The 19,328-nt window shown below is 41.5% G+C and overlaps 1 protein-coding gene across 1 annotated transcript in view; it reads right to left on the bottom strand.

The window, feature by feature from the left end:
* nahoda overlaps nucleotides 1–19,328 on the bottom strand; it is a 442,475-nt gene that overhangs the window by 306,120 nt on the left and 117,027 nt on the right. Inside the window, exon 2 of the mRNA XM_068226102.1 lies at nucleotides 4,192–4,366. Within this exon, the coding sequence (XP_068082203.1) occupies nucleotides 4,192–4,351 (160 nt within the window). The 5' untranslated portion in view covers nucleotides 4,352–4,366. The remainder of the gene's footprint in view (nucleotides 1–4,191; nucleotides 4,367–19,328) is intronic.

Below are 19,328 nucleotides of genomic sequence, written 5' to 3'. Positions count from 1 at the left end.
GAGGTATCGGAATTTTGTCCCTCAAAAGTTCTTTTGACGTACTGTAGGTCAAGGACTCGGAGTTATCCATCACAATAACACAGTTTCCTATACATGGAAGATGTCACCCACCCTTGTCCGATGGTCTGCCTTACAAGGGCTGCACCAGGCTAGAAATAGCCACGCGAAATGATGATGATGATGATGATGATGATAATAATAATAATAATAATAATAATAATAATAATAATAATAATAATCCCAATTAAAGACAATCAAATTCTAAGAACCTCAGTCAGAATCGAACCCGATATACTGGAACTGTTGACTCCTTAAGCGACTAGGACGACCATCTCTATCATCAATTATACACTTTTCCAATTATCTCCCTACAGCTATACTCCAGCACATTGTTCCAAAGAGAAGCCCTCTTATAAAACAGATAACTGAATTCGGGAAAGCATGAAAGCCAAGTGGCATCATGAATTCTGGTCCATGCGAATGGGATTTTCGAAAATGAAAATTATTTACCTGTGGTTCGGATCTCGTGTAAAAGTGGAGGTACAGTAGTACCATGATACCAACAGTCATATAAAACTACAAATTTGCTTAATTACAGGGACACAATCATCCTCCAGATGGCAATCAGTAATGTTAAGAGGGATTCGGATCATGAACACTCCATTTCTTTACAAAACTGTTCCATCGACCAACCTCAATATCCGAGCATGCTATCCAACGGCGTAACGAAGGTCGATCTGGTGTGTACCTTACATTTGCCCTTATTATCTGTTGTAAAATGAATGCTCAACGCTTGAAAGTCGAAGTAAATTACGTCATCATCATTATCTAACTCTTCTCCCCCTCCTGGAGTAAATGCCTCTCTTCATTTTCCTCGCTTGCAATCTGTAATCTCAACGGAAGTCCTTCACATTACGAATATTCCTCTCGTACCTTCCTAATGAGGTTGCGGTAACTTCTTCCGTCTTGCTGAGTGATTTTGGTTACACCTATTAAGACCACTGAAGTCCTGTCATTTCCATCCCTAGTTTCGTTTCTGCATCTGACTTTTTTTTCATCTAAACTGCAGTAACTCTATGAAGTTCAGATTGCATATCGTCGCCGCTGAGTCAAAACAGCGGATCTTCCTATCAATTATTTCCCTTAAGACTGGTCACGTTCCTAACCACAGATGGATATGCATGCCATCACAACAATTTTCGTTGTGCTAAAGTGAAAAGGAAAATTAACCTTAAATTCATCATACTTTAGGAGTGCGTAGATATGCAAACATACGTTCCTATAATACGGTAAGGTTCATTTTTCCTTCACACATGCGCATAGGAAAATGAACTCAACGAAAATTGTTCTGATGGACTGCATATCAGTATGTGGCTGGGAGGCGTGACCAGTCTTACGGAAAATAATGGATAGGAAGTAGCGTTGGCTACTGAGTGTATGCTTCGAAGCAGTGCCTCGATCCATTCAAGTGTCCGAGTGAATCGATTCAGAGAAACGCCGAGCTCGTGGCACAAGATTCAGTTGAATCACAGCAGACAGTGCTGAGTGGCTCACTCACGGATCAGTGAGACACAACCCACATACGGTTCATTATCAGCACACTGGACATTGGCGGGGAGCCGAACTTCCGCTGCAGCGAGACATACAGAGCCATGGCACACTGAAAGAATCGTACGCTAAGACGGGCTCTCGCTCTCAGCTCATTTGTAAATAATACCCATTTGCATTCATTGTCCTCTTCTTACAGGGAGGTTTAAATAATATATGGATTCATTTGCAGTGTTAAAAAGGTAGTCAGAACATAATTCCAAAGTAACTAGCTAGTAAATAGGTAGGATATTAGGTTCTTCTATTTATTAGTTTAATGAATCTGTATTATAGCTTAGTTGACATTCGACAATTAATTCAACTCAACTCTCTAGCCTACCTTATGAATAAAAGTCATGTTCGTGACCACTCGTTATATTTAATACTTAAGCTACTTATTGCGAACGCAGGTATTTTTACATCTAATTCTGTATATTTAATAGAGTTGTGACTTTCAGAGAACCGTGGGAAGACCATAAGTTAATGTATAAAATTTGAGTTATGTCACTTCTTAGTATTATTATTAACTACATAAGTTTTGCACTGTAATATAACGAGCATGTATAGTACAGCATAAGTGCCTATATTTTCCTGCATTTCATTTTTAACTTATTTGTTTTCTATTGTGTACTTACCGTGAATATAATGCAATTTCCATGTTCTTTGAAGTTATTTAAGAAAAGACTAGGCAAACAATTGATAGGGAATCCCCCAGCTGAGCGACAGCTCTAAATGCAGATCACTCATGATTGTGCGTACAGATATTTTTCATCTAATTCTATATATCGTACTTATTTAATGGAGTTTGTAACATCAAAATTTGATGCGAAGAGGTGGCTGCCAGGAGAAACCTGAATCTGAAAGCTAGATGACGCGTAGGAAAGCAGTTCATAGAATTAACACCATATGGCAGCAGCAAGCTTTCAACGTTGTTGCTGCTGTCTTATCAGTAGACACTACACAGATGTAATAGGAACGGTGACTCTAATGTGCAGTGAATCGTATCACTGTATCGATTCAGTAACGTGAACGTAATCAAATGAATCGATTCAGTAAAATGAATCGAATATCCCATCACTTATACATAGGAAGAGCATTGGCACGTTCGCAGTTTTGGCTCCGCAGCGACGATATGTGGTGTGGAAATCTCAGGGCGCTGTTTCGGTGAGCACGTTGCCTCTAGGTTTCTAAAGCTGAAATCCCTCGTTGATAATGTTTGTTGATATCGTCGTAAATGAAGTCCTCTAACTACATATTATGCAAGTCAATGCCTTTCCACAATCAAGAGACCAGATCAACTTCCTAACGAAACTGTACAAGACAAATATTGCAGCGATCTAGTTCGAGGGCTCATATCTGACATAATTTGTTCCTTTCACAGCACAAGTATCATGCAATGAATGCTAAACATTGCGGATTATTTTCGTTTATGCTATACGAATAGGTTAAATGAGTAAAACCAAACGAATTTTCGTGAGTAACTTTGCCCTACGTCATCAGGAGTGGAGGGAGGGTTATTTTTCTTATAGTCAGTCCCGCTCCAGACTCGGGAGAAAACCTTATGGGGAGCTTAGAATCGAACCCCGAACTAACACATCACTTACAACTCCGCCTGATTTCATGGCTGAGTGGTCAGCGTCTCGGCCTTCGGGTCTTAGAGACTTTGGTTTGATTTACGACTGGGTCGCGGGATTTTAATCGTAAGTGGTTCATTCCCTTGACTCGGGGACTAGGTGTTTGTGCTGTCCCTAAAATTCCTGAAATTTATACATCCTCCATCACAGTAACACGCAGCTTCCCATAAAAGGCAAACGCTACCTATCCTCATCGGAGGGTTTGCCTTATAAAGACTGCATCCGGCTGGAATACTCTCACGAAATTATCATATATTTTTAACACCAATCGAGTTGACTGCGCGGTTCGGGCCATGTACCTCTGTGCTTACATTTAGGAAATGGTGGGTTTGAATTGCACCGTTAGCATCTCTGAAGATGTTTCTTCGTGCTTTTTAATATTCACAGCAGACAAGCACTGGGACTTAATAATGCCACAGCCACGGCCGCTTCTTGTCCAATCGTCGCCGAAAATCTACCTGAGTTACTGTGACGTTAAACTGCCAGCAACAACAGTAATAATAATCGCTCGCATCCGGGAGATATTGGGTTCGAATCCCATTGTCAGCTGCCCTGACGATGGTTTTCCGTGTTTTCCCATTTTCACACCAGGCAAATTCTGGGACTGTACCTTAATTAAGGCCACGGCCACTTCCTTCCCGACTCCTAGATCTTTCCTATCCTATCGTCGCCATAAGACCTATCTGTATCGGTGCGACGTAAAGCCACTAGCAAAAAAAAGTTTGACAATAGGTGTGTTCACCGATGGGACCTGGTTACGTAATCTATAATAACCCAAGATTTCTTATTTTTCAAGTCGTTCGTAGAGCTTATATCCAAATGATGGTTTTAAATGCTTAAAGATTTTGGTCAACAGCATTACTGAAATTAACAACACCAAACTTGAATGATTATTTCATTATCTGACCTTCAAAATTGAGTTTCACCAAAAAAATGTACACCCTCAAGTATAATTTCTGGAATCACTTACCTTTGGGCATGCCACAGGGTCCTTTTGTCCTTGAATTATCTAAGAAGTCCAAATCGTACATGCGCGCAGGCGGGTAGGTCAGAGCAACGTGCGCTCGCGACACGCCGCAGTACGCGGCCCACACAGTGAGGAATAAAAGCAGTGCTTTACAGCACTCCATGATGGGAAGGAAACTCTGCAATGAAAAAAAAAAGTATGTTAAAATACTTAAAACAGAAACTCAAGGTTGGCTGTAAGCATTGGACATTTAGGTTCACAATATTGTTGCTTACTAAAAGGAGACTACATTAAAAATCCGAGTAGTATCATCTCCAAAACGTTCGTCAGTTCAAACCCGAAAAATAATACTATACAATGAAGATGATCAAATGCGCACATGCAGTAAGGCAGAGAAGATTTAACTTTAAACAGAAACAAGTGGGATAAATTCTTCTTCTTCTCACACCCTAACGGAGTCACGGGTATGAACTGTGTTGCACACGTCCTGTTTTACGTCCCGATGCCCTTCATGACATCAATCCATATGGAGGGATGTAATCGTGTGTGTGTGTGTGCGTGCGAAGACGTATGGATATGGATAAAATGCCCAATCCGTTTGCCGTCTTCGGAGACGCCGAGGTGCCGGAATTTGGTCCAAGAGGAGTTCTTTTACGTGTCAGTAAATCTACCGAGACGAGGCTGACGTATTTGAGCACCTTCAAATACCACCACACTGAGCCAGAATCGAACCTGCCACGCTGGGGTCAGCAGGCCAGCGCCTCAACCGTCAGAGTCACTCAGTCCACCATTTCTGAGAGTTCAACGGTGATGTTTCTTAGCTCATGTCAGCAGATTTTGTGCCTTGCGACGTGCTGCGAGAAGTCCTCTGGCGGCTTTTGTATCCCATTGCGAGGAAATGGTTATGAATGGTACGGCAGCTCACATTTCGCTGTTATCCAGCAATGAATTCGCGAGTGATCCCCTGCAATGTGACAAGTCTATCCACGCTTACCATCCTAGCTAGCCGACGTCGACCCCAGTACAGCACGGCAGTTGACCTTGGTCGCGGTGGGTTTTTTTCGAATCCACGCACTCAAGGCGCCCTCTTGACACTGGACTGAAATCTCGTGCCTTACTCATCCTGAGCTTTTAACTGTCATTCGCATGGCCAGTGCAAGTTCTGACGGCATCACAGTCATGTGTCACGCTGTTACTACTGCATTCGCCGGATCGAATACAGCGCCATTTCGTCGAAACGGTAGCTAGGGCCTATCTCGAAGTCATTTGCTCATGAGAGTATCTACTACCATGAATTACTGGAAGTCAGTCCCATCTAAAATTAGAAACATGAATCTGAATAACCTAAGCTTACGTAAAAGGAAAATAGGATACATAAATGGGATCACGACTACAAAACTTACATATATGTTTCAGTTAGAAATAAGGACTGAAAACGATCAAGAATCAGTACAATTTTAGTAATGTTATTCAAGAAGTATTATAATTTATACAATACATAATGCTGTATAAAGTGAATAATAATAATAATAATATTAATAATAATAATGTTATTGGCTTTACGTCTCACCAACTACTTTCACGGTTTTCGGAGACGCCGAGGTGTCAGAATTTAGTCCCGCAGGAGTTCTTTTACGTGCCAGTAAATCTACCAACACGAGGCTGGCGTATTTGAACACCTTCAAATACCACCTGCCTGAGCCAGGATCGAACCTGCGAAGTTGGGGTCAGAAGACCAGTGTCTCAAACGTCTGAGCCACTCAGCCCGGCTGTATAAATTGAATGTCGGTGTAATTTGTTATGGTATAGCACCAGTCTCCCCATATAAGAAAGATATTGGAAGATAATAGTAATATAAAACCTATTCACCGAGCTCGAGAGCTGCAGTCGCCTAAGTGCGGCCAGTATCCAGTAATCGGGAGATAGTGGGTTCGAGCCCCACTGTCGTAAGCCCTGGGGATGGTTTTCCGTGGTTTCCCATTTTCACACCAGGCAAATGCTGGGGCTGTACCTTAATTAAGGCCACGGCCGCTTCCTTCCCATTTCTAGGCCTTTCCTATCTCATCGTCGCCATAAGACCTATCTCTGTCAGTGCGACGTAAAGTAGATAGCAATTAAAAACATATTCTCTTCATTTTCTTAGAGACTTTACTAAATTTGTTGCATTTTTACTCACCGACAACTTGACCCTCATACATTCATGGGCCCCACCGAAGACTTAGATGTAACGGATTGTTGTAATTCTAGGAAGTACATTTTGAATGAGTGGCAGAATTAGATAGTCTTCTCCCGCTTTCTGAACACCACGTGATTGTATTATGATATAGCTAGCACCCTTTCTCATTTACCTGCCAGTTGTTACACTGTCCGCACGTGAATTTAGGCCATAGAGCCATTACGAAGGTACGGCTGCACTACAAATGCAATACATGGAACAAACAACGTTCTGCCTAGCCCACGTTAGTGCTTTCATTTGTCATTAAAAAAATACAAAGCAAGAACCTTGTTCTTCATCATGGCTTGTAAAAGTACCACAAACAATATAATTCTAAACGATTACCAAGCATTATCATTTCTTACAATTTACTTTGTGGTAAAGATGAAATTGATGCCATGGGAAATTTAGAAAGACCTTGGTTTCTTTTCCTCGTACATGTTCTCCGTCATCTTATAGTAACTATCGTTACCATTATCTTGCGTTTCTTGTGGCGTTTTGAAGTCACACTGACTTATCACACTGTATGACTATTTAAATGAGTCTTTTTAAATTTCAAGTATTTATCATTTTTACGGTACCGTAACTTGGTTAATTGTACGAGAGGATCATGAGTCCTAACTTCGCCTCTACTAAAGAAAAGTAAATAAATAAATAAATAAATAAATAAATAAATAAATAAATAAATAAATAAATAAATAAATAAATAAATAAATAAATTACACAGATGAGTTTAAGCCTACCCTGGGATAGAAAACGTTTGGGACTGGACAGATAGCGACTGTGGTCTTCATTTAGATATACAGTAGTTCAGGTAATTGTCTCATGCGTAAATGAAAACCCACAGAAAACCGTCTCCAGAGCTTTCGGAGGTCGATTCGTACCAAGTATCTTGTGAATATATGCTTACAGATACACTGAAGCACACAAAAATTTGCCATCACAGAAGATGACTTTTTTTCAAAAATCCTCTTGCTTGAAATAGGTGAACCTATTGTGGAAGTGGTAGGATTCCAATTACTATCTCTTCGGCCACCAGCTGTCCACAGTTTACGAATCTCCTCGTGCTTCGAGATTTTATAGCATTAAATATTTATTCGCCAGCTAATTTTTTGTGCGGTTTAGTACCACGTATCCAGCTCAATTGGTATAACAATAATCATAACTGACCAGATTAGCTCAGTGCGTTGAGGTATGGCCAATCACTGCTGCTAGCTCTGTACTTGGGAGACAAGTAAGTTCGAATTACCCGACGACAATCCTCAAATTGGTTCTCCGTGGTTTCCCATTTCAAATCGATGCAAATGCCGAGTTGGTACCTTTCGTAAAGGTGAGGCCGTTTCCTTCCCATTCCTAGCCCGTACAATTACAGCACCTACACCGTCAGAAAACACCCTCAAGCAGTGGTACATGTTGCTCACCCGTACGAGGTGGACCGGGAGAAAGCCGCTAAAGAAATGGCGAGCCGAACATGTCCCGGCACTAAAAGTGATACGACCGAGCTCGATAGCTGCAGTCGCTTAAGTGCGGCATTATACAGTATTCGGGAGATCGTGGGTTCGAGCCCCACTGTTGGCAGCCCCGAAGATTGTTTTCCGTGGTTTCTCATTTTCACACCAGGAAATACCTTAAATAAGACCACGGACGCTTCCTTCCCACTTCTAGCCCTTTCCTGCCCCATCGTCGCCATAAGACCTATCTGTGTCGGTGCGACGTAAAGCAACTTGCAAAAACAAAATGTTATACGCTAGAAAGTTCACAGTCATAATCATTCTCATCGTTAATATGAAGACAGTTACATCTTTCTTTACGCTGCCATTTCATTGCAATTGATCACAATAACCAGTTTTTTCGAAATTTTAATTCATCTTTCTCGTAATTCTAAAATTCCGCCCGCGTCGCATTGTACCCGTTAGGAGGTAACATATCAAGCCAAATTTTCTCTGATGGCCTTCAAATCGTCAAAATGATTCTCCGTTTGAAATATTTGTACAAACAGAAATATGTAGAAGTCGATTGGTATAATGGTCAATTGTGTGCAACTATCTGCAGGAAACCAAAATATTTGAGACCGGCTTAGTGCTGTCCAGCTGGACTAAAGTGTTCGCTGGTCCAAGCCTCTTCTGATTAATATTTTGATGTAATAAACCTATTGATTTAACTTTATAGTTTTTTACAGATTCTATTGTGCATAAAATTCCATATTTCCATAGTTCTGAAGCAAGATTATACATCGAGAGATTCTATAAAATAATACCCACTTGATCGAATTTCGTTCGTACTTCTAGGGGGGTAAGTTCCATATGAGATTGAATTTGAAATATTTCGCTTAGTATTTCGCTAATGAACGATCTCTGTGGCACAATCATGTAGTCGTTATCCCACTGTTCTCAACATAACGGGTTCGATTCTAGCTATCGTCGGTGGCATTGAGGGAGTTTAAATGCAAAAGCTTTGTGTCGTTGGCTTCGGACACGATAAAGAATTCCTGTAAGGCAAAATTCGAACATCCTAGCGTCTCTTAAAATCGACAGCAATTGTGTAGTTTTCCGTAACTGTTGATATCGTAATAATAGCCTTGGGACTTCCACTTTAACGAGGAGCACGAAATACATGGAGTGATCGTGATCACTGCCACGGGTTCTCAACTTTTATAAGGAACACGAACTACAGCAACATGAATTTTCATTTCAAAAATCCCACCTACACTGGCCGGGATTCGAACCACAGTCGCTTTGTGCGGAAACCGGTGTCTATGCTATCAGGCCACTTTTAAAGGACGTTAACCCCCGGACTGGCAACGCCTGATGTCAGGTTTTTTTTTTCGTTCGCCCAGTGACAGCACCTTATTTCAGACGTTCGGACATACTTTTTATTTCATCACCATCATCAAACTTTTTTTTTTGCTAGTTGTTTTACGTCGCACCGACACAGATAGGTCTTACGGCGACGATGGGGCAGGAAAGGGCTAGGAGTGGGAAGGAAGCGGCCGTGGCCTTAATTAATGTACAGCCCCAGCATTTGCCTGGTGTGAAAATGGGAAACCACGGAAAACCATTTTCAGGGCTGCCGACAGTGGGGTTCGAACCTACTATCTCCCGAATACTGGATAATGGCCGCACTTAAGCGACTGCAGCTATCGAGCTCGGTATCATCAAACTATTAGTTATAAAATACTGGACTAATTACGTATCAATCGAAGGAGAAAAGTTCGATCAATTTCAAAAAATTAATTTGCAATCGAATATTTGACTAATGATTTGCAAAACATTTTCAAGAATGCACCATACTTCCACCGTCTTGCACTACTTTTCCTTGTTGACACATTGTTGTATAACGTTCCGTGTTGTGTTTATGCCACTAAATGTTGCTGTAACAGAGCTCTGCACAGTTCGAGTTTATGAGTGCGTAAATACAGTTATTATAGCTGATAATTTGCGGGATCGTACCAGTGATATTCGAGAAATGCTCGACGTCGATTTCATTGATGATGTGGGGGTCAGATTTTTTGAGATCGACGAGAGAATAATGAAGTGCAAATAGAGATATGTCCATTAGGAAGAGGGGAAGAATATATATTTTCCGGGGCGTTATAGTGGTATTCACCAGCGCTGTAATCACAAACTAGAATACTTCTAGAGGCCTGACAATCCTCTAGAGGAGACGGGAAGGACTCACTTAACTGATTCCGAGTGAAGTGCAGAACCTGAGGTGCATACTTATCGTACAAAGTATTATTCTCCTTCTTCTACGGCTCCCCCCCCCCCGCCCAACCGTATGGGGTCGTGCGTATGAACTGGGTCGCAAATGACGATTTGGCTTCTTTACGGCCTGATACCCTTCCTGACGCCAACCCTATGTGGAGGGTTGTAATCACTATTGCCTGCTTCCGTGGTGATTGATAGTGTGGTGCTTTGTCTGAATATGAAGAGGATAGTGTTGGGACAAACATAAACAACCAATCCCAGAGTCAGAAGAATTAATCACATGCGATTAAAATCCTTGACCCGGCCGGAAATCGAACTCAGGACCCTCTGAACCCAAGGCATCTACTCTGACCATTCGGTAAACGAGTCAGACAGTTATTGTGCAAACTATATGTTTTTCAATTCAGAATGGTACCATAAACTAAACAGCGGCTGCCTGGCCGAGGTGACAAAGGCGTGGTTCGTTTACCCATCAGGAAATCGAAAAAGTTTTGAAACGAGATTTCCATTTCATGCCTACACCAAAAGCGAGTACCAGGTTCATTCCTGGAGGGCGGGGGGGAGGAGGGGGCAACGGCAGACGGACGTAGAGCTAATCACTCTACACAACAAAGTGCCGATATTACGGACAGTGGAAGCCGTTACCTTCCACCCGTCCGAGGGTCTTCATGACCCGTGCGGAGATGACTTTGTACGCAGACGACTTTGCTTTGTTTTTTATTTTAAACTATATATTTGCTATAAAATGGTGCTCCTTTTGTATGCCTAATAAGTTTTACTTAAATATAAACACCTGAAATACAATGACAGTTTTATAAAAATCAGTAACTGAAATGAATGTTAACGTTTTAAATTAAAGCCGGCCCCGTGGTGTAGGGGTAGCGCGGAGGCTCCGGGGTCGATTCCCGGCCAGGTCAGGGGTTTTTCTCTCAACCTGAGGGCTGGTTCCAGGTCCACTCAGCCTATGTGATTAGAATTGAGGAGCTATCTGACGGTGAGATGGCGGCCCCGGTCTCGAAAGCCCAGAATAGCGGCTGAGAGGATGCGTCGTGCTGACCACACGACCCCTTGTAAGCTGCAGGCCTTCGGGCTGAGCAGCGGTCGCTGGGCAGGCCAAGGCCCTTTCAAGGGGTTTGGGGGTTTTAATTTAAAACATTAAAATCTTTTAGTAATATTATCTCCTTACTCCTTGCAATGTTGTGAATAACATTAGGCTATGCATTTATATGTGGGTACAAGACACGTTGATAATTTTTGGCAGAGTTTATACTTAAGAGTCTGAAGTGCATGCAAAATACGATATCCCTGCCACTACAAGAAAAATGACCATCAGTTTGACGGTTTAACAAATTAGCTTATTTCCCCGAGAGAATGTGTTGTGGACGATTCAGTCATTAATATAGGACTCTGAGCAGATAATGGTCCATAGGAGCCGATGACCTAGATGTTAAGCCCCTTAAAACAACAACCATCATCAGTATTATCATCTTCATCAATTTAGCCACTACTTTACGAAAACAAATATCGGTCATCATAAAACACGTGCTTTCCTTTGCAACAGTGAAGGAAGTAGGAGTAACTCCTGGAGCATAGATCACCCACCACCACGGTTCCGCTTACTTCCGAAAAGTGTGACGCTAATCACCAACGGATCATGCTCACCACTATTCATTATTCTGTCGTTAAAATGTGGGTATAACAGTCGCACGGAGAAGAGTGGTGATACTTTTTATTACCACGTACTGTAAGTGAAAATACAATAAAAAGAAAGTAAGGAAGTGAAAACCTGCGAGACTGCTCTTGTTTACGTTGGGCAGTAAAGAGAAGATAGCAGGTGTGGCGCAGCGGCTAGTGGAATCTCACCACGAATAAGAAAACAGGAAAAGAAAGAGAATGTTAACATTAATTTCTGAAATGAGAGCGTGTCTGAATCTTCAGTGAAGCCAGTAAAGAATAATTACACAATTGACTATCATAAAATCATACAGTAAACTCTCGTTTCAACGGACTTCGGATTTTACAGACATAATTTAGACAAATAATTATAGATAATGAAAATGGTATAAACATATTTGAAGAGAAACGACCCAGATTAAAATGTTGGAGGTTTTGAAGTCTATAACTTTCGCGAAATTTTGAAGCAGGTTGGTGATAACTGCAGTGAGAATGTCACTAAACAATGGTTAGATATCGACGAAGATTACCCAAGCTACCATGTTCCAAGACAGAAGGCGATTGCTGAAAATGTTCTAAGGGCGATCAGAAAGCAGAGTATGACGAAGGTGATGAATAAGCGATTTCAGGTTGTTCGACGCTATAGGTGGTTAAAGAACATGTGGACAAATACCTCGCATACCTCATCATATATAAAGATGCTTAATATTTTCAGCAATTTTTCTGGCCGAATCTGCTGTATAATGGTATACATACAAAACTGTTCACATTAAAGTAGATTAATACAACTGGAAGACTTTTTCTGTCAACACAAATCCTAAGATTTGCGATTTAATGGACTTTCGATACTTGCCGGCGTCAGTGAAGCAATCAGTTAATCATTGCCCTTCAGTTCCCTAAAAGGTGAGTTTGATCTCAGCGGATTTCAGTGGCATATCTGAGGGTGTTTAAATTACCCAACTTACTGGCTTCTGGGACGTCATAAAGAACTCCTGCCGGACAGCATTCTGTTATCCCTGTATTTCTTAAAATCTGTAGTAACATACAGGACGTTAGACATATTTTACTATTATTGCATTCCAATTAAATATTTACGTATAAATAATACTTTTTCCGTTTCCTAGTGTTCTTCATTGTCTTGAGAGAAAAAATCGTTCTGGTGAATGCAACACTTAGCTTCCATGGGAAAATAACGACGCTCTGAGGAGAGAAACACATATTGAAGGACTGCCCCTCGCCGTCAAAAGTTGGAATAATGGGGAACTGTCACCTTTCGAGTATAGGACCGTGAAAGGGACTTATTTTACATAAGTCTATTCTATTTTTCGGAAAATCCCGTTTATTGCGTTCCCCGCGAGAATTTTTGGTCACCATGTATTCCTATAGTAGACTTGAGGGTTATAAGTTACAAGTACGCAAACTTATAGATTCGGATTCCAGCGGGAATTTTCGGTCGCCAAATATTCCCGCGCCCTTCTGGGGTTAGAGACTATCTGCAAGCAAACTACTAGTTTTCCAGACCTTCCAGTCTCGGAGATATTGTTTATCTGGACAGAGAACAGAAGACAACGGAATTGCATTATTATTATTATTATTATTTTTATTATTACTAGTATTATTATTATTATTATTATTATTATTATTATTATTATTATTATTATTATTATTATTATTATAGCCGGGATGAGTAGCGCAGCGGTTAGAGCGGTGGCCTCCAGAGCTCAAGTTAGAGGATTCGATTCCGGCTCAGTCCGGTGGTAGAAGGTACCTAAGTACGCCAGCCTTGTGTCGGTAGATATAACAGCACGTAAAAGAACTCCTGTGGGACAAAATTCCGGTTCATCGACGTCTCCGTAAACCGTAAAATCAATTAGTGCCACATTATACTAATAATGTTATTATCACTAATAGTGAAGTGGATGCTGTTGATATGACTGTCACGCAAGGAGTATTTGTAGCTATGATAAAAGAGGTAAAACAAAGCCATCTCCATAAAGGCCTTGGAGTTCCCTCGAGAAGTGAAATTAATAAAGGCTTCCACTGTCCGTTTCTACGGCACGAAGTGGAAAGGAGTGGGTAGCTCTATAGCCGACCGCCTTCGCCTCCAGAAATTAACCTGCTGTTCATTTCATTAACTGGCCGACTGGACCTCAAGGAGCATGGGAATATCCAGAAGTGAAAGTTTGATTATTATTTTTTTTTTTTTACGTTTCTGGTGAGTTATCAAACCCATGACTTTCAGAATGGCCTATTACGGCCTTTGCCTTCTATTTCTAAAGAGGTTTTCGTGGTGTGAACCGAGATTTTTTTTATTAAATCCTCAAAAGTTACTTGTTTCTCAAGATCGAGAATTTACGTTTCTAAATTCCTTGAGTTCCCAAGAGGCAATCAAACCCAACTCCTTTCAGGTGAACTATGAACGCCTATACTGCATCGAGTCGGAACTCTCCTTCCTGTTTGGTGTCAACATGATTTCGAAGTTCTGCTCTGGTTTAACAAAATTTCCTTTGAAGACACATTTTACCTTGGATGTGTTTTTCGCTCAGAACGTACTATCCACTTTGAATTCTTAATCGATGTCAGACTGATATTACAGCAGTGTTCTAAATAATGCTGGGCTGAACATAACTTGCAGCATAGCTGCCATATGTTGTGAACGTAAAATATATAATCCTCTTACTAATGCATGATGCTTGCTGCATACGACAGTTCATTTACTTGTCAGAGACAGGCGGTGTAAAGCAAATAGTTGATGTACTCACCGTCTTTGGTCATGATCATATCCCAGAGCAGTCAGCATGATCAGTAACAACAGCATAAATATGTGACGTTGTCAGCTACCGGTACGTCTTCAGTCCAGACTCTGGTTGGATCCTCAAATACAGGTTTTGCGGTTATAGGGAAAAACCCAGAAACCGATGGCAGGATGGAAGCAATAATAATAATTGTACCGGGTGGTACACCCCCACGCCGTTAATTCAAACCTTGCACTAGCTGAAACTCCTCTACTGGAGGAAGTCTGAACTTCATCTAATGTGTTAATTTTCAAGTTTCTCAGAAGATGTCACTACTTGGAAATTTTGAAGTTTCTGAACTGGGTCGTATTCGATGTATTTTTGTTTTGCCTGTAGTAAGAAGTGTGGACATTCTCTTCCAGATGGCACTACTGAAGAACTACAATTGTGCACCCTAGTGCGAAGTGAAAGAACTATGTTTTTGGAGAAATTTTGAATTCATAAGTTTGTTCTTTGTTAAATTTCTTTCAGTTATTGATTAAGTTGGCAATATAAACCCTTTCTTTCTGCCAGTTTTGAAACTGGCCAATCATAAGTTTTCTGTAATTAATTTTCCACCAATAAGGTGTTTCTTCCTCATCTAGTGTAGGGGTTTTCGTCGTTAACCAATAAAATTTTTGTGGGAGGGTGTTCTCATTCCTGAAACGCCTCGAACTTTCCACGAGGGTATATAAACTGCTGATTTTCGGGTCTCCTGGCCACTTCAGTAACATCTATCAGTGCGTAAAGTACGTAGCAGGGGGCGGGAAGCGCCTCTTTCTTCGGGCAGCAGTTCAGCCACCAGGTAAAGGCCGTTTAATGACTTATTTTCTTGTCAGCTCAGCAGTTTAACTCTCGGGGCAGGTCCGAAGCCTTTCCACCATGTAACTTTTCCCCTAAAATGTAAAGACACTTAGTATCTATTCTATCTTTTAAACTACATATTGGGATAGAGAGTGCTTAACCCTCTCGAGCTTCCACTCATATTGCATTGAGGTTAACTTATTTTCACAACCGTTTCTTCCTTAACGTAATATAAATTGTTTCCTTCTAAAAGTCACCTCTTTAGTATGGGATTAGCCCTTGCAGTAACGGCCTAGTGCCAAGTAGGTTTTATATAAAGTGTATTAGGAGTGCAGGACCGCCTCCTCAAGTTGGTATTTTAGAGGCCATGTAATTGACCTGTTTCTTTACTTAATAGGCCTCAGTAGGTTGGGTATTTTTACCCCTGTTTTCATGTCCTTGGAGGACAACTTGAATGTGGAGTTTGGTGTGGCCTTTGATAGGCTTAAATTTTGAGAGCGAGTTGCTCTTTCTTGAAAATTGAGTTGTTGTTTGCCTCGAGGAGGCTTTACCGTGTAAAGAGGAGCAAGTGCTCCTAGGCATGATTGGGGTCTTCTGCCCCTTTGTTGAATTCTGTATATCGTAAGGTTGGGCTTATAGCTCAAGAATTGTGTGTCTGGCTCTCGGAGCCCAAATCCTGTAACCACTGTAATTGTACATTTTCGAATTGTGTTTCGGCTACTGAGTGCCTGTTCTATTTGTTATTTCTTAATCTTGAAAAGAAAATATAACCTTGTTAAATTTTATCTTAAATTTAATTTCCTATTTTGAGACCTGTTCATCCCCGCACCTTCTTTCACCTCTGCTAATCCACCAAACCACGGTAACAATAATAATAATAATAATAATAATAATAATAATAATAATAATAATAATAATAATTTATTTAATGTACTTTCAATTGCTATATGGGCGTGATAGCCTAGTAGCACTGTCACTGGCTTATTGCTAAGGCGATCATTGTTGGAATCCCGGCCAATGCACATGAGAGTTTAGAAATTAGGAGTCACATCCCTGTGGGTCGCATACCATGTAAAACTAGAGATTAGGATATCAACAGTCACGTAAAACTACAACCTTGCTTGCTTTTTTTGTGCGTGTCAATTGTTATTGTTTTTAAGAGACGCCGGGTGCCGGAAGTTTATCCCGCAGGATTTTCTTAAAGTTTCAAAAATGCATTTAAACACCCACAATGCCACCGACTTCAGTTAGGATCGAAACCACTATCCAGCGAAGAGCAGGTCATTGACTAAATCGACAGCGCTCCTGAGGTCGGCTTTTTAACTATCGAAACCCAGTGACAATATCCAACGATTAGTTCAGTATTCAGTTAGAACATTCTTAGACCTTCGTAATTCACATCTGTAATCTTACCGTGCTGTCATCTTCTGGTTGGGACTGTACACTCGTCCATTGTCATAACAAGCGCGGTTAGGTTAACCCGGTAAGGTAACAGGGAAGTGTGTGATGGAGGAAACGGAAGTGAGGAGCCAACCACAACAGGGAGTAACACCATACCGTACCGAGAACAGTATTCACAGGGCTGACGGGGAGGAAAATACTTGCAATATCCTTTTGTTCCCAAGATACCAGGTTCGATCTTAGCTGACAGCGAAGGCATTTAGTTAAAATACTACCACTCGGTGACGTTGACTTCCGGCATGTTGAAAAATTTCTGAGGGGCAAAGATCATGGAAAATCTTAAAAATCCACTGTGTAATTGAAATGTCAATAACAATAGTATTATATTATTATTATAAATTATATATTATCATCATCATCATCATCATCATCATCATCTGTTTACCCTCCAGGGTTGGCTTTTCCCTCGGACACAGCGAGGGATCCCACCTCTACCGACTCAAGGGCAGTGTCCTGGAGCTTCAGACTCTTGGTCGGGGGATACAACTGGGGAGTATGACCAGTACCTCGCCCAGGCGGCCTCACCTGCTATGCTGAACAGGGGCCTTGTGGAGGGATGGGAAGATTGGAAGGGATAGGCAAGGAAGAGGGAAGGAAGCGGCCGTGGCCTGAAGTTAGGTACCATCCCGGCATTCGCCTGGAGGAGAAGTGGGAAACCACGGAAAACCACTTCCAGGATGGCTGAGGTGGGAATCGAACCCACCTCTACTCAGTTGACCTCCCGAGGCTGAGTGGACCCCGTTCCAGCCCTCGTACCACTTTTCAAATTTCGTGGCAGAGCCGGGAATCGAACCCGGACCTCCCGGGGTGGTAGCTAATAACGCTAACCACTACACCACAGAGGCGGACATTTATATATTATATTATATATTATTATTATAAAGTTATCTGATTACGCTCCATTAACTAATTACTTTGTTTTATGGCACCCCGAGGTGCCGGAATTTTGTCCTGCAGGATTACTCTTTAAGTGCTGGTAAATCCACCAACTCGAGGCTGGTGTATATGAGCTAATATAAATATCATCCAGCTGAGAAGGGATCGAACCCGACAAACTGGGCTCAAAATAGCAGTGATATGCCATTTGACGAGCGTGGTTAGCTCAGAGGCTTAACTGTTGGATTCCCACCCGATGAACTGGCGTTCGAATTCCGAGCGATCATCGGTTGAGATTTTTCATCTAAAAAATAACGTGGCGTCGAAAGGCCGATGATCTAGATGTTAGACCCCTTTAAACAACAAGCACAACAGAAAGGGCATTCTGCTTTAAATCCCCGGTCAGAAACAAAATTAGCCTGGAAGACACCAGCGACCCAGAAATACCTGGGATAAGCTGAAGAAATTTTTCACCCGCGACCCTACAGGTGTGGAAAAAACGGTAGTAGAAAAAGAAGAGTGTTCGAGGATTGGAAGTGCGAACGGCATCCGGCCGTAAAACTGGACCAGGTCCACATGTGTAACGCACATCGCAACCCCGACCCCTTCAGGGTGAGGGAAAAGTGTTGGGAGATGAAAAAAATATTATTATTATTATTATTATTATTATTATTTATCGTTCTTAATTCATACAAGGCTATAAAATTGTAACTCAACACCCTTGAAGTCCCGTCAACAAATATTTCTGTTCTCGTGTCTACCGTTCGGAAGACACGTAAAATAGAAACTGTAGTAATATGCTCCCTCATGATCTGCTTTGACCTAGAAGAACGAAGTCTCGTCCAAGATGACTCTCAACAGTTTTCCAGATTCCTCTCCTTTTTGCTCCCAGAACGTCGTGGAGTGTGACGGGACACGTCACGCACACAGGCCTACGTAGGACATGCATTATTCAATCCAGTATCAGACCTTGTACCCAAGGCAATTCCTGCTGCAACCGCACGAAGTAGAACGCTTCAAAGGAGAAAAGTTTCACTTATAATGTAAATATGTTCGATTCGCTATTTGTGCAGTGCAATTTGTACAATTTGAAGACATAATCAAGACAGGATTTGGTTGCACAGTCTGAAAGAACAAAAATAAAGAATTAGTAGCTCTTTCCAGTGCAAACAAGAACATAACAATGCCCAGACGTTGCAGGCCGTAAAGAAAAAGACAGCCAGTGACGACAAATTTCACACATTTACGAATCGACCTCCATAACCACGAAGATTAACTCACATACAAATAAGATATTCTAATACCTGAAGTTGATCAACGTCAAGTCTGTACTCAGCCATTGATAAAGATATGCTGTATATACAATTTGCAAGTTGCTTTACGTCGCACCGACATAGATAGGTCTAATAGCGACGATGGGACAGGAAGGGGCTAGGAGTGGGAAGGAAGCGGCCGTGGCCTTAATTAAGGTACAGCCCCAGCATTTGCCTGGTGTGAATACGGGAAACCACGGTTGAAGAAGATAAACATTTTTACTAATTTCATTAGAATTTACATGAAAAGCGGTTGGAACAATCCTCCGTAGAACAGAAACGCATGCTGAGTGCGAACAGTAAACAGGCTGCAGAA

This window comes from Anabrus simplex, chromosome 2 (genome assembly GCF_040414725.1).
Source record: "Anabrus simplex isolate iqAnaSimp1 chromosome 2, ASM4041472v1, whole genome shotgun sequence".
Lineage (NCBI taxonomy): Eukaryota > Metazoa > Arthropoda > Insecta > Orthoptera > Tettigoniidae > Anabrus > Anabrus simplex.
This window is presented reverse-complemented; position numbering and strand designations above follow the sequence as displayed.